The sequence below is a fragment of the Saimiri boliviensis genome, chromosome 11 (genome assembly GCF_048565385.1).
Source record: "Saimiri boliviensis isolate mSaiBol1 chromosome 11, mSaiBol1.pri, whole genome shotgun sequence".
NCBI classification, from domain to species: Eukaryota; Metazoa; Chordata; class Mammalia; order Primates; family Cebidae; genus Saimiri; species Saimiri boliviensis.
The window spans coordinates 110,159,813-110,175,878 of NC_133459.1; the positions used below are offsets into that span (position 1 = coordinate 110,159,813).

At 37.3% G+C, this 16,066-nt stretch overlaps 2 protein-coding genes across 7 annotated transcripts in view; one reads left to right on the plus strand and one right to left on the minus strand.

Moving 5' to 3' along the window:
* Nucleotides 1-16,066, plus strand: part of SASS6 (SAS-6 centriolar assembly protein) — an 85,435-nt gene that overhangs the window by 65,866 nt on the left and 3,503 nt on the right. For 2 of the 4 annotated variants that reach the window (XM_074381359.1, XM_003933261.4), the window contains 3 exons: nt 452-549; nt 3,005-3,099; nt 3,200-9,358. In XM_074381359.1, coding sequence (XP_074237460.1) covers nt 452-549; nt 3,005-3,099; nt 3,200-3,306 — 300 coding nt within the window. In that variant the 3' untranslated portion in view covers nt 3,307-9,358. Of the gene's footprint in view, nt 1-451; nt 550-3,004; nt 3,100-3,199; nt 9,359-16,066 lie in introns of those variants that run through there. The other 2 variants (XM_074381360.1, XR_012512567.1) reach the window with 2 other exon arrangements.
* The window catches only part of MFSD14A (major facilitator superfamily domain containing 14A), a 57,685-nt gene continuing 46,921 nt past the window's right edge, over nt 5,303-16,066 (minus strand). For 2 of the 3 annotated variants that reach the window (XM_074381361.1, XM_074381362.1), the window contains 4 exons: nt 11,366-11,478; nt 10,176-10,273; nt 7,990-8,153; nt 6,457-6,663 (listed from right to left, as the gene is read on the minus strand). In XM_074381361.1, the coding sequence (XP_074237462.1) occupies nt 6,457-6,663; nt 7,990-8,153; nt 10,176-10,273; nt 11,366-11,478 (582 nt within the window). Of the gene's footprint in view, nt 6,664-7,989; nt 8,154-10,175; nt 10,274-11,365; nt 11,479-16,066 lie in introns of all 3 variants that reach the window. The other variant, XM_003933265.4, reaches the window with a different exon arrangement.

Here is a 16,066-nt window from a genome sequence, read left to right on the forward strand (position 1 = left end):
TTACACACATGAGTCACCACACATGGCCAAAGCCTCTATTTTTATGACCTTGGTTTATCAGAAAACAAATTTAACCACCCATATCAGTATAGAACTGTCTAATTCAGGCTGGGTATGGTGGCTCATCCCTGTAATCCCAGTATTGGAGGAGGCTGAGACGGGAGGATCACTTGAACCCAGGGGTTTGAGACCAGCTTGGAAAACATAGTGAAACCGTCTCTACAGGAAATAAAAAATTAGCCAGACTTCGTGGTATGTGCCTGTAGTCTCAGCTACTCGGAAGGCTGAGGTGGGAGGATTGCCTGAATCCAGGAGATTGGGATTTCAGGGAGGCATGATTGTGCCAGTCTATTCCAGCCTAAGCAACAGAGCAAGGACCTATTTCAACCCCCAACAAACTGTAATTCTGTATAACTCACTCAGTTACATGATATGTTTTTCCTTTTCATAGGTTCAGTTTAATATGCAATTTACAAAACCAAATGCATTGCTAGGAGATGTTCAGTCAGAAGCAGTTATTAGTATGCCTTGCTCAACTGATAAGGAAAAGTAAGTACTTAATGACATAAAATTTAATGTTTGCAATTTTGAAGGCCATCTTAAAGAATTTTTACCAGTACTTGGGAGCTGTGATACCCACCTGTTTACCTGAGAGATTTCAAGTTACTGATCATTGGAATTTAAGTTGAATCACTCTTAGTTATAAAAAAGAGATTTCTCTTTTCTGTTTCCTCCTTCAACAATCTACTCATTTGTTTTTTAATATGGGATATGCTTAGACAGTAAAATTTTATTTGTTCAAAGAGATTCTCCTACATAACTGAAGATTGGGCTTTTAAATGTTCTCAGACAGGTTCATAGAAATTTTTTAAAAGTCCTCATGGTCAGCTGTTTTTGTTTTCTTAATGGCTGTGTCTGCCCCTGGAAACTCTCCATTTTTCTGATGTATTGCTTTTGGTATAATCTAATCTAAAATACCAGCTAATGTGCTAGAAATATATAGAGAATATGAGTAAAAAGGTTTGTGAGATTTTCCCATAGATAAGCTTTAATGCGAATTTGTGACTTCCGTTCCCTATTTTTTAGTCTTAAATAGGGTTTACATAGTGAAGTGTATTGATTCAGTGACTTATGGTTAAATTAAACCACTCAATACAGGTAAACTTTTCTCTCTGGATAGACTTCATGTTTGTAATTTATTATTACTAATGTAGTTAATTTACTTAAAATTTAATGGCTTTATGGCCTATCTGTTGATACTCATTATCATGAGCTTTCATCATTCCAGTTCTACATTACAAACTAAATTACTGACATAGCTCAAAGATGGTTCTTATCACAGCTCTCTAGCTTTTATTCATTGGATCATGATGTGTTAAAATAGTTAATGTTTGTGGCTGGTCATAGTGGCTCACATCTGTAATCCCAGCACTTTGGGACGCCAAGGTGAGTGGATCACTTAAGGCCAGGAGTTCAAGACCAGCCTGGCCAACATGGTGAAACCATGTCTCTACTAAAAATACAAAAATTAGCCAGTAGTGGTGGGCACCGGTAATCCCAGTTAGGAGGCTGAGGGATGAGAATTGCTTCAACCCAGGAGGCAAGAGGTTGCAATGAGCTGAGATCATGCCACTGTGCTCCAGCCTGGGCGATAGAGCAAGACTGTCCCAATAAAAATAAGATAAAATAATAAAATAAAATAAAAAATAATATTTGTGAGCCTCCATTTAAAGAAAAAATCAAAAGCTGGTTGTTTACAAGGGAGAGCACCTTGAATTCCTGTTAATGGTAGCATATCTTAATGTTTAGTATATTAAATTCTTCATAGGCCAGGCATAGTGGTGCATACCTGTAGTCCCAGCTACTTGGGAGACTGAGGCTGGAGGATCACTTGAGTCTGGGAGGTCGAGACTACAGTGAGCCATGATCATGCCACTGCACTCCAGCCTGGATGATAGAATGGGGCCCTGCCTACAAAAAAAAAAAAAAAAAAAAAAAGCCAGATATGGTGGTACATACTGTAGTTTCAGCTGCTTGGGAGGCTGAGGGATCACTTGAGCCTGGGAGTTGGAGTCTGTGGTAAGCTGGTATGAGTCACATCACTGCACTCCAACCTGGGCCACAAAGTGTGAATCTGTCTCAAAAAAAAAAATCCTTATAGACAGAGGAGTTTTACTAGCAGAAAATATGACAAAGATATTTGTAGTACAAAGTCAAATATAACCAACTGTCCATAAAATTAGCACTGTTCAGTGAGTTTGAGTCTTCTTTTTCTGGTTCTTTTGTCAGCTGGCAAAAAGTGGCACTGGGTATCAAACATTAAAGAAAAAAGTAAAATAGAAAAAGTCTGTTCACCCACTTTTTTTCTGAAAATTGATTAAAGAGCAACCATCATTTAATTTAAAGGATTGATTTATTCTATTTTGCAAGAGACTTTAACTTGTTATTACAAGTAATACTAGGGAAACCATTAACACTGGACAGATTTAGAAAGGATGGCAGTGGTGGAAAGGAAGCATACAGAAATGCCTTCTTTCTCCCCCAGATTGTCTCATTTGTATTAATTTGACCATAATTTATTATTGTGTGATATGTGTTACTATTTGGGCATGACTAATTTGAAGCACTAGAAAATTGTGAAGAGCTTTTGGTCAAAGGAAAAAGAAATCTTATTTTAAGATAGAAATCAGTAGTGTTATTCTCAAGGCATGTATTTTTCTGTCATGTATCACTTTTGTGCTAGTGTTTACATTTTATGGCACTTGAAGAATTTTCATTTTTCTCACTATCCTTATCCCAGCTCTTAAAAGTTTTAGTTTTTTGTAATCTACTCTTTACTGAGGTTACTTTGGTTTATGTTTAAATTTGCTTAAGAAGCCAGTGAAGAATGTGACCTAAACAAAACTGTTTTAAATATACGTGTATACGTGAGATAAACCTTCAAAATTAACTGATAAATACTTTGTTAAGGAAGTTATTACTGTTTTTTGTTTGTTTTTTTAAGTAGTGAAAATTTGGGGTTGGAATCCAAATACCTGAAGAAAAGGGAAGATAGCATTCCTTTACGAGGACTCAGTCAGAACCTATTTAATAATTCAGGTGAGCAGGCATTTCTGGATTTTGTACTCTATAGTTGAATTAAATGTAACGTATGAAGACTTAAGGAATACTAGTAACCTTTTTTTGTCCTCATCTGCAGACCAACAGAAAGATGGCACATTAGGAGCATTACAGACATCTTCCAAACCCACTGTGCTCTCCTCTGCATCTTCAGCATATTTCCCTGGGCAGTTACCAAACAGTTAATTCTAGTGTCATGTTTTACTTTTTATTGGTATTTTAGAAACAGGTGCTTAAAAAGATATGTCAACACAAATCAAATCCTAAATAAGCAAGTTTTAAATTTTACTTGAGCTGTTAGACTAGATCCTTAAATAAGTTACAGGAACAAATTTCTACTTGGGAATTGGTAAAGATTGTGAGTAAATGACATTTTTTGGTTTGTGAACATGGTGTTTTATAGAATAATAGTATGAATTTTATTAAGCTAATCTTTAGAAATTCAGTTCTAAGGAAAGAGTTGATCCTTATAAGGGAGATTCTAATCACATTGAAAATCCGGGTAAACTAAAACTTGCTCATAATCTTATACTATGCAACCAAAGAATGCTAATTCATTTCATCACTTTCATTGGTAAAATAAAACTTAAATTCGACATCTGAAATTATGAGGGAAAATGATTACCTCCTGCAATATATTACTGATGACATTTACATTAAAGGGGAAAGTCCTAAATTTACCTTAAAGAACTGAAATGAATTAAGCCTTCATAGCATTTTTTCCTTAAAACATTTAAATTTGCTATTAATAAATTTGATATAAAAATAATTTGGACAGCGTATGTGAGGAGATTAAGTAGAGGTTCTTTAGTCATTTTAGCTGACAGGTTTTTAAACTTCAGTGCTTCCTTAATGTTTATACGTATCTTAATTTTTTTCCATTTGGAGTTTTATTAGTTATGCAGCTAAATCTGTTAGTGGAATTTTAAAACTTGGTACCATACAAAATCTATATCATGAATATTCGCTTATTTATTTTTATAGTGTCAGAATTTGGGTTGATTCCAATGTTAATAAACTAGGCAGAGCAAATAACCGTTAGAAGGTACAATTTTCTTCTCTTCCCTGTATCTAAAAGTTTTAAGAATTGTTCCTTGGGAAAAGTTGATTTTTAAAAATTCTCCTAGAATCATAGGGCCTCATTTTGTTTTCTTATTGACAAATAATACCTGGTAGCATTCTCTAAAGAGTCTTCTAGATCAGTCTTTGTAAAGTACTAATGCTCATGTCACAATTTTAAAATTACTTTCAAATACTTTCTTACACAGATGAAGAAACATTTCAGGATATTAAGGATGTGATAATGATGTTACTGCGTTCCATGTAAGACAAAGAATCTTTACTTTTTTTTTTTTAGGAAGCCAGTTCGAAGTGTCTTTAATGAGGGATTTAATCTGAAAATTCTGTAAATAATGTTAGGCAGTGATACTCCCTCGTGTCCTCTCCATTTAGATATACTACTGTATTAGTGAGAATACTTGGTACAATAACTTGAAAGCACTTGCTATTAAGGAAAGAAGCCACTTGGTGATTTTGGAAGGGGTTTTGTTGTAAATACTATGTAATATATATAGAATATTGTGACAGATTTTGGATGGGATGCACGATATACAGGTAGCTCTCTCTTATTTTAATATCTCTTTCCATATATGTATCTCACACACACACACGCACACACACACACAAGGAAAGCTGAATTTTTACAAAGATAGGATAGAGATCATTCTGATATTAGCTTGCAAATTTTTTTGTATTAAATGTATATAGACTTCCAATGTGCTAAATCTTTGCTCTACCTCTTAAACTTTTAGTTGAAATTGTTTTGCAGTGTAAAATTGTACATGTGTTAATAATCAAAGTGTTGCATTTAATGTTATTTCTGTAAACGGTGAGCTTTGTTAATAAACTATTAAAATTACTTTTGGGGTATGACATATAAGAAGTATATTAAGAAAAAAACAAGAATGATTTATAGCATCTACAGTAGAAAATCAAGTACTTGCAGCTAATCTGCATGCTGCATTTTTGTTTCTTTCCTCTTGTTTTCCTACAGTTTTTTAGGGAAAAGAAATGGATGCAAAGCAAGAATAATGCTTTGATTTGTTACTGTAAAAATGATTCTGGTAACAAAGCCAAAACAGGCCCTATAGGAACTCACAGATCAAGACTTTAAAAAAAAAAATCATTAAAATATTTAACTTTATTAACAGAATATTTACATTTCTTTTAAGACCTTATTTAACCATAGTGAGTGTTCCAAGTTTAAAAAGCATTAAGCAATAACCACACACAAGATGAAAAGTGTAAACTATACAGTACTTTATGTACAATTTTTACAAAGTAACACTTTTTTAAATAATATAACTGGACACAAAAATATACACTTTAGAGAAATTCACATCAGTAATTGTATAAAGCTCTCCTCTAGGGTCCTGAAAATTTAGGACAAACATTAGCTCTGTAAATAAAGTGTTACTGTGACAGTCCTGAAAGGCCACTATATATATTTATCTACATATAGATATCACATTTACTTTTTCAAGGCTACCAGCTTTACTATATAATTTTTAGATTATGTATTCAAGTGTTGAGGTGCTTATGATTATGCAAACATTAAAAGAATAGTGGTATAAGAAGTAGCTGGGGAACAAATTTGAGCCAGCATTTAGATTTACAGGCTCTAAACACCCCAATTTAAATTCTAAATGGCTGATACCTTCTCACTTCCAAAACAGTAGTGAATAATGTTTAAAAGTACTGCAAACAAGCTTGAAACATGATTCAGATTTAGTACAGTTATCTTGAGTTTTTTTTTTTTAATGCAAACAATTCATTTACTATTTCTTTGTTTTACTGCATCTGCATTAAGGCTTTGAATTATTTGACCCAAGATTTTACAATATTAAAATCTGACTCAAAATTTTACCATGTTAAAACAAATAGGTCCACAACCATACTACCTACTCTGTCTCAATGAGTCAGCATAGAGTTAAAGCTCAACACCTTAAGGAAATGGTAGCAGAGACATTTGCTAATATCTAAGAAGTTACATATATAGCTTTTAATTAAAGGATGTATAATAAAACAAACAGCTTAGTGGCAAGAAATTGGTGCTAATAAACCAAAGGTTTCTTTTCAAAAGAAATTGTAACATCTTTGGAAAACTGTCCGGTTCTTTAAGTTCCCACTTCCTTTAGTTCCCATGGAGTTCATGCAGATACATTTCTTAAGACAATCTTAAAGTACACTGGTGGATGGAAATGGAATGTACATCCAGAACTAGAGGTGAAAACTAAGACCTGGGTGCTGATAGAAAAATCTTCCTGATTTCGGTCGTCACACATTTGTGTCCTGGAGTAAAGGTTCTTTGGCCTCTCCTGGCGCTTGTGTACTATGAGGATGGCTGTGACTGCCACAGTGCTTTCTCCAACTGCTGGACCTTAAGCTTAAATTGGTATGTTCCGGAATAAACAAGGCAACAAGCAGAGCCAGCAGTACTGAACAGGCTCCAAATAGGAAGGGCGGGCCAGGGATGATGGAATTCTGAGGAAGAATAAAGTAATTAGGAATTTTACACAAGTACTTTTACTCATAAGGAGAAACTGCATAACTTTTAGTATTAATTTTTGAATTACAAGTTAATTGCTCTTTTTATTAAGGCCGTAATTATAAAAGACATTCCTCTTTTAGGAGAAAAGGATACTTTCATATTCTCTATAAAATTCTGGGGATAAGAACTGGCTAAATAGCCTTTGTGAAAATATTCTATCATTACTTTCAACACAAAATGTGAACACAGATGTTCTATGAGCCTTCACTTATTTTGTTAGTCCAAGGGGAAAACGTTTATTAAAAAGACCTCAAAAATAAAATCAGGCTGGGTGCGGTGGCTTAAGACCGTAATCCCAGCACTTTGGGAGGCTGAGGCAGGCAGATCACTTGAGGCCAGGAGTTTGAGACCAGCCTGGCCAACATAGTGAAACCTCATCTCTACTAAAAATAAAAAAAAATTTAGCCAGGTATGGTGGCATATGCCTGTAATCCCAGCTACTTGGGACGCTGATGAACAAGAATCACTTGAACTCGGGAGGCGGAGGTTGCAGTGAGCCAAGATTGTGCCACTGCACTTCAGCCTATGTGACAGTGAGAGACTGTCTCAAAAAGAAAACAAAAAAATCAGGCAGCATACAGTATTTACTACAGTAGCAGAATAAATTACCATTTCTTTGTTTCAAGAAGGTAATTATATTTTCAAGTGACTGAAAATGAGAAAAACACAGGTTACCAGGAAAAAATAGATCTTCGTTTTAGCCTAAAATTACATCATTCTTAGTAAAAGCTTGCACTTCTGGTTTTGTGTGCAAGCCCACATTCTTTTATTTAAAAGTAGTCTTAGTGCGTTGGAAGATTAGGCAGAACTCTGCTAAATAAACCAGGAAACTGATGAGCTGCTAATATTGGCTAAAATTATCAGCAGTGTTTAGCATTAATTTTCAGTTGAGAGGAGGGAGGTACAGGGAGCAAGTGAACAAAGGTATTTCCCAGCACATATCTGACTTTTCAAACAAAAGGCCGACTCAACATACCTAACTGTGATACTACAAAAGTTTCAAAAGAAAGACTAATAGTACAGAGAAATGGTTTGTTACATATGCCATTGACAAACTACGTATTTAAAATTTTTCATTCAAGTGGGAAAAAAAACCAGTTTCACAAGGTGATAGATAGAACACAACCCCTTAAACTATGGTTTTTAAAGATTTTATTCAATCTCAAATAGAATCTCACATAAAAGCTTTTGTGACTAAGAACTGGTATCTTAATCTAGTCAAATGAACTATATAATTTTATCATGTGGATGAGAATTACCTGTTCAAAGTGGTGCTGAGGGCTTGTGTTTGTTCCCAAGTCTGTTCCTGTTATTGGCAATTCTTTAAGTTCCACATGGAATATGTAGAAAATGAATCCATAGAGGGCCGGTCCCAGACCATTGCATAATCCTCGAATTCCTGTTATCATTCCTTGAACGACACCTATATTGTTTAAACAAATTACCACTTAGTAAAGTACCTATTTTTTCCCTACCCTAGAACCAGTACAAATACGAAATCACAATCTAAAATCCAGGTTATCAGACACTAGCAATTTATAGGAATGCCATTGAAAACTATTAATATGTAGAAGCTATCAGCTCTATAAAGTGTAATAAGCTGTCATATGCAAACATTAGCTCAGATGTATCCATATATGGTCTAACATAGAAACAAGTGGCCAAAAGCACTTTATTTCCCTAGATTATAGCCTTCAAAATATGGCTGGTTAAAAATCAGTCACAAGTACCAATGTTAAAAAAACTCTGTCCTCGAGCAACTACTTAAGACCCCTTTTAGTCAAAAATAAAGTGAGGTGTCACCCAGGCTGGAGTGCAGTGGTGCAAACCGGGCTCACTGCAGCCTCAACTTCCTGGTCTCCAATGATCCTCCTACCTCAGCCTCCCCCACTGTTGGAACTACAGGCTAATACGCCTACGCACCACCATTCCTGGCTAATTTTTGTATTTTTTTTTTGGTAGAGATGAGGTCTCAGTTTGTTGCCTAGGCTGATCTTGAACTCCTAGGCTCAAGGGATCCTCCAGCCTTAGCCTACCAAAATTGGGATTACACGCATGAGCCACTGTGCCCAGTCAAAATTACCCTTTTTTTTAAAAAGACTGAGTTTCGCTGTTGTTGCCCAGGCTGGAGTGCAGTGGCACGATCTTGGCTCACAGCAACCTCCACATCCTGGGTTCAAGCAATTCTCCTTCCTCAGCCTCTCAAGTAGCTGAGATTACAGGCATGTGCCACCACAACTGGCTAAATTTTTTTGTATTTTTTTTAGTAGAGATGGGGTTTCATCATGTTGGCCAGGCTGATTTTGAATTCCTGACTTTAGGTGATCCACCCACCTTGGCCTCCCAAAGTGTTGGGATTACAGGCGTGAGCCAATCACACTGTTTTTATAGCATATGATTTTCGTTTCTCTCTCTTGGATCTTTTGTCTAATTTAAAATGCAACTTGCTTTGGTCATAGGCCTTTCCTTCCTCATTTATCAACCAAGTGATCATTGCCACTGTTTTGCAGTGCCCCTTTTCTCCTTATGACTAGACAAAACACATCCTTTTCAAAGAATTATCCCTCATCTGTTAGCATTCCAAGAATTAAATGTTCACACACACACACACACACACACACACACACACACACACAAGCAGCATATGACATTAAAGATGTTTGCTGTGTTATATATCTTTAGATGACTGGAACTATAAGGTTTTTTGTTTTTGTTTTTGTTTTTTAAAGAGATGGGTGTCTTTCTGTGTTGCCTGGGCTGGCTTCAAACACTTGACCTCAGCGATCTTCCTGCCTTGGCTTCCCAGGTAGCTGGGACAACATTCATAAAAGGTCTATGAATATATCCCACAAGCTATCTAACACAACACAGCAAAAACTTAATGTTTAGTTAATATACTGTGGCCCATCTTCATCAGTATATGTATTTTTTGAGACACGGTCTCACTCTGTCACTCAGGTTGGAGTTCAGTAGTCTGATCTTGGCTCACTGCAAACTCCGCCTCTGAGGTTCAAGTGATCCACCTCAGCCTTGCAAGTAACTGAGACTACAGGCATGCGCCACACTGCCCAGCTGATATTTGCATTTTAGCAACGGGGTTTCCCCATGTTGCCCAGGCTGGTCTCCAACTCCTAAACTCAAGCAATCTGCCTGCCTCACCCTCCCAAAGTGTTGGGATTATAGCTATGAGCCACTGTGCCCAGCCTCATTAGTAAATTTTCTAAGAACAGAACAGATAGAGCCCCAAATTCTAAGTGAGAGAAAAGGGAATATGTATCTACCTAAGGATAAATACCCTAGAATCTGCTTTTTCTGTTTACATCGAAAGCAATTTTAAAATCCTCTACCCTGAAGATACACTTATGTTTCAGTACCTAGGAGACAGAACACAGGATTAGAACATTCTGTACTTTTAAATAATTATCGCTGGTTCCTGTCAACTCACCCTGTTGATCAGCATCAGCAGTTCGTGAAACAAGTGCACTAACAGCTGGAAAGGTGATGCTAGACATGGCTGCTACTGCCCCAGCAGCCCACATCATCCTGTAATCAAAGCAGCAAAACAAAAACAGTGAATTCTTCTCCACTGTACCTGAAAGTCACACTACATACTTAAGTAATTATGTATGTGAAGTGGCTGTGGTAGAAGAAAAGGAGAACTAAACTTGCTTACTAGGTGACTATGGACAAGTCACTTAACAATCTAACCCTGTACAAAGACAACAACTTAATTCACAAGAGTGCTGTGAGAGTGTAATGTTAAATAGACCTATCATGTTCCAAACTAAAATGTGCTGGGTATTATTTCTATAGGCAGTTGAGAGGTTATACTGAGGATAATGTATAATACAGATGAAGAAACATCATCAAATATTTCCAAACACATGAAGCCAAATGGTCTTAAGCACAGTTCTTATGGATTTGTGATTCAGTGTGATGATATCGCTGATTTGATCTAATCCTTATAGTAAAAGAACAAGTAACTTGGATGCCCCTGGCTTGATGTTTACAAGAAATGTTTAGGTAATTTCAATTTTGAGCACCTCTTTGCAAAAGCTAGTCTGGAGAACAAATCATCACACTTCAAGTCGAAACAGAGAAGAGGCAGTCAAAGTCATTTAAAATATTAGTGCAAATCATGGGAGTTCAGTCCCGTAATACCTGAAGACAATAATACTATCTACATGGGCAGCCTGACAACAAGCATCTCTACTCAACTCCCCTTTAGGAAACTAGACTGCTAAGAAAAGCGGAGACAGCATGAGGCCGGCACCAAAATAACTGGATTTTTTTTCACTTCTGGTTTGCTATCAGTAATGATCCCTGGTTATACAATCTTTTTTTTCCTAACCAGAAAAATAAAAAATGTAAATAACGTTCAGGGCCTTGTTGCTATGGGATTAAATACTTTTTCCTAGTAATGGACTGATTTAGATTAAATGTTCCTTCAAGATTCAAAAGCTGTATAATCTAATTAAAAAATTCAGCCTCTCACTTAGCTATAAAAGGTCACATTTTGAAAGATAAAAAGCATAGTATGAGACAGATTATAGTCTATCCCTCAGTTGAGAAGGAAATAAAAACAGAAGGGCTAACACCAAAATTAAGAATGTTAACTAAAATATTTATACTTACCAAGGTTCTGAACCAAAGCCATACCATGCCAATTGTAATATTTGAAATCCTAGACCCAGTAAAATGGTGTTCTTATTTCCAATTGACCTCATAAGTAAACTCAAAACTATGGTCTAGGAAAAAAAAAAAAAAGATTTATCAGAATAAAGTTTTTTACAAGTGACTTCTTTCAATCTATACTATAAAAGGACTTGGTACTTTTCTACAATTTGGCTGATTTTCAGCAACAATTGCCCTGAATATGTCTGAGATCACTGGTCCAGGTCACATAAGCAGATGAAAACTCCCTCTCCTGACATAGATCCAGACTGAGACAAGAATTCAAAAACTGAAAGATAAAACTTCCTACTGAGTACATTTCTACTGAGGACCACTTAAATCAGTAGTTGAAAATGGTAGGGTCAAAAGTTCTAATTAATGATTTCGAGATCCCCATTATATAACAGCCTTCAAAAAGCTTGTTTTAGGTCCAAGTTAGTCTAAAATGTTTATTTCCACAAGTAAATAAAACCTGACATCAAACAATGATTACTCATATGTTATTTACCTAAGTTAATCTATTGATGAAACCATGATTTTTTTTTAATTAACAATAAATAAATAAGTTCGATTTGGGAGAAATGCAGTATACTAATTAACAGCAGACTCTGAAAAAACAGCCTGGATCATCATCTTGGCTTTGTGTGGCTCTGAGCAAGTCACTTCACTTTGAGCCTCACTTTTGTATCTTTCCAAATGGGGACAACACCCCCTATTTCAAGACCTTTGTCATGTGAATTAAATGAGATACATTTACATAAAGTTCTTAAACTCTGCCTGGCAATAGTCAGCGGTTAATAAATAATATTACCAGTAGGTAGGTTTTTTTGTGCCTCCTTTTTCTTTCAAAGTTAATAGAAATTCACAGTGATTTGGGAACATTAGAAATTTTTTGCTATTCTAACTAAAAATTTTTAATATACTACAAAAGACAGTAAGTCCAAAGACCAAGAAGTAAAAGTAATTCAGTAAGTCACTATTTTATGATGGGCTGGCACTTTAAAACTCATAAAATGTAAGCTTAGAATCCTTTAAATTGAGATACCCATTTAAGAATTTCATCACAAATATGCCAGTGAAAAGCAAATGATTCTTTCAAGGATTTTTGAGCAATTAGAACTCATAGCTTTCAGTGTAAGACTGAGTTCCACAAGGCATGGCTCCCTTGTAGAATTATATTCTTCGGCAACCAAACCAGAAAAGGGAACTTGCCCAGAGCCAGCAGTCAGCTGAGAAAAACTTCAACTGAAAGAAACTCTTAGGCCAGGCACAGTGACTTATATCTGCGATCCCAGCACTCTGGGGGACTGAGGCGGGAGGACTGCTTGAGCCCAGGAGTTGGAGACCAGCCTGAACAACATACAGAGACCCCACCTCTACAAAAAAAGGGAAAAATTAGCCAGGCTGGTGGCATAAACCTATTATCCCAACTACTCAGAAGGCTGAGTCCAGAGGATCACTTGAGCCCAGGAGGTCAAGGCTGCAGTGAGCCATGACACTCCAGCCTGGGTGACAGAAAGAGACCATCTCAAAAAAAAAAAAAAAAAAAAAAAAAGAAACATTTGTTCACCCTTTCACTCTAAAGCTAGTATTTTCCAGTCTGATAAATATTCTAAATATTTTCCATTTTTATCGCCCCCAATCAAATGTAAACTCTATGATCACGTTACTTTCTTCTAACGTAAGCATGTAAGTAAATAACATGCTTAACATGGCTTGTGGGTGGTGGCCAACATTACAAAAATAATCAGAAGATCAGAAATGATTAGAGTTCTGATTAGGGTTAGAAATGATTACAAATGATTTTATTTGTGGAATATATCAGAACCTGACTTCAATTAATTATGAAAAAGAGTAAGTATACCCAAAGCTCTGTGTCCTCGAACTGTCTGAGAACAGGGAACTATAATGCAAAGTTGATTAACTTCTGGGAAGCCACTTTTAAGAACATCCCCAAAGGTAGCACTTTCATCTAAAAAGCTGTGATTCTTTATATGGTTCTAGGAACTCACAAAGCAGAAAATGTTTGTTCTCATCATTCATTGAGATGATGATGAGCATGACAAGGAAGAAATGCTGTTAAAAAATAGATTTCACTTATGATGAAATTCCTGGCACTTCAGCCACAAGGGGCAGTGAGGAAGGCTGAGCATCAACTCCTAGTTCAGTGGGAACAGGAGGCATAGGCCAGCCGTGTATAGCCTGGAGTAAGCTTTCTTTCCGAAATGCTGGTCTAAGAAAGCTGACACTTCTCAGGCACAGATCATGAATATTACCAAAAGGTGCTTATAAAATGCAGTCATCTCACAGCCCTTCAACCAATCCATCTAGCTAGTAAGTAGCTTTTTTAAAAAAAAAAAAAAATTGACACGGAGTCTCACTGTGTCACCCAGGCTGGAGTACAGTGGCACAATCCTGGCTCACTGCAATCTCCACCTCCCAGGTTCAAGCAATTCTCCTGCCTCAGCCTCCTGAGTAGCTGGGATTACAGGTGCGTGCCACCATGCCTGGTTAATTTGTGTATTTTTAGTAGAGACAGGGTTTCACCATGTTGGTCAGGCTGGTCTCAAACTCCTGACCTTGTCATCTGCCCACCCTGGCTTACCAAAGTTCTGGGATTACAGGTGTGAGCCACTGCACCCAGCCTGCCAGTAATTATTTAGTTACAGAAATCAGTATCTTTCTCTTTGTGTACTTATTTACAGAAATCAGTATCTTTCTTTGTTCTCAAAGAATAAATCCCAGTTCAATATAAAAGGCTGAGAATGCATTACTAGCCCCATTTCCATTTTATAGATGAGATTAACTGGAGAATATATTTTTTCTTTTCTTTTTTGAGATGGAGTTTTACTCTTGTTCCCCAGGCTGGAGTGCAGTGGCGCAGTGTTGGCTCACTGGAACCTCCGCCTCCCAGGTTCAAGAGATTCTCCTGCCGCAGCCTCCTGAGTAGTTGGTATTACAGGCACACACCACCACGCCCAGCTGATTTTTTTTGTGTATTTTTAGTAGACACATGGTTTCACCATGTTGGCCAGGCTGTCCTCAAACTCCTGACCTCAGGTGATCTACCCGCCTCAGCCTCCCAAAGTGCTGGGATTACAGGCATGAGCCACTGTGCCCGGCCATATAAACAGTGTTCTTGAACAGAAAAAACAATTTGGTGTCCCTTAATTTAACTCTCATTTTGAAGATAAGAGCACTGAGTCCCAAAGGTTAAATGACTTAAGCAAGATGACATAGCTGATTAGCAGCTATTGGTTAGTCTGATATTTGCCAAATTCCTAGTAAGACCAACTCTTAATGCTTGGCCTGAAGACACATGGGTAAGTCAAAGTACCCATCAGCACATGGACTACCTTCTAGTGGAGCAAAGACAGATAAGAGCCTGCTTATTTAACAAGATATTCCAGGTTCACAAGATACTCCAGGCTGCCATGAACAAAATAAAATAAGGTAGTGTGATGGGGATGCTGCTTGAACCAGGATCCAGGGAAGGCCTTTCTGAAGTGAGAGCTGAGTAAGGGGAAAGAGGTTATGTGAAGACCTGGGGAAAGAAACACACCATACAAGGCTGACAGCAAGTGCCAAGGGCCTAGACTGGCATGGAACATACTCGACTATGTGGAGAGGGGAGGAAAATAGTCTGGATTTTATTCTGGTTGCAAAGGAAAGTGACTTTTAAATAGGTAAGATGCAATTCAATTTCCGTTTTACAAAAATTCGTCTGCCAAGTGCAGAATGAGCTACAGTGAGGCAAGATGGAAGCAGAGAGACCAGATGGAGGATGCGGCCCCGGCTCAGATTGGGTTCCTACTAATGGCGAACATCAGCAATGCTTCGATTCAAGCTATATTTTGGAGACAGAGGCACTAGGAAGTATCATTTGATGGGCTGAATGTAGGCTAAGGAGAAACGATTCATGAATGTCGGAAAGGTTTCTGGCCCCCAAAACCAAGCGGTGGTGATGTCACTAAATGAGATGAGGAGCATGGGGCTGGCGGGCAGGGGATGGTACCCAGATTTTAGTTTTGGCCATGTTAAGGCTGAAATACCCAGCCAATGTGTCATACAGGAGCTCAGGGACTGAACTGGAGGTGTGAGTCTGGAGGTCACCCCCATAGAGAGGGCTAGATAGGAAAGCACCGAGAAAAAAGGAAATGTGTAGAACTGTATCGATGTTCTCATGTAAACGCCTACTCAGTCCAAGTGTTAGGAACTCATGTACCTACTGGTGCCCAGGAAGTAATGGGGCTGATGGCAAAGAAAGAAAAGGTTCCGAAGGGGACAGCAACTACTTGGCTCTTGCTGGAAGGTTGGCCTGCACCTGCTTACCGGATCTTATCATTTTGGGGGAGAAGCGACATAACCATACTTTCACATGACACTTTCCAATTGTTAAGTGCTAATTAAACTAATTTTTAAAGTTGGTTTTTTTTTTTTAACATTATAGAAAAAACCAATGACCTTTAGTACCTCTTGGGGCATAGGCAGTTCAGGGTGCTAGGGTGACAAAAATGAGTATGATACAATCCTGACCTCATGATCTACTCAGAGGTCTGCTGGAGCTCACAAACTAAGGCAATAAACAGAGATAAAATCTATACTACAGTATATTCTGTACAGTAATAGAAACATGCCCACATTAGCATGGGCACCCAGAAA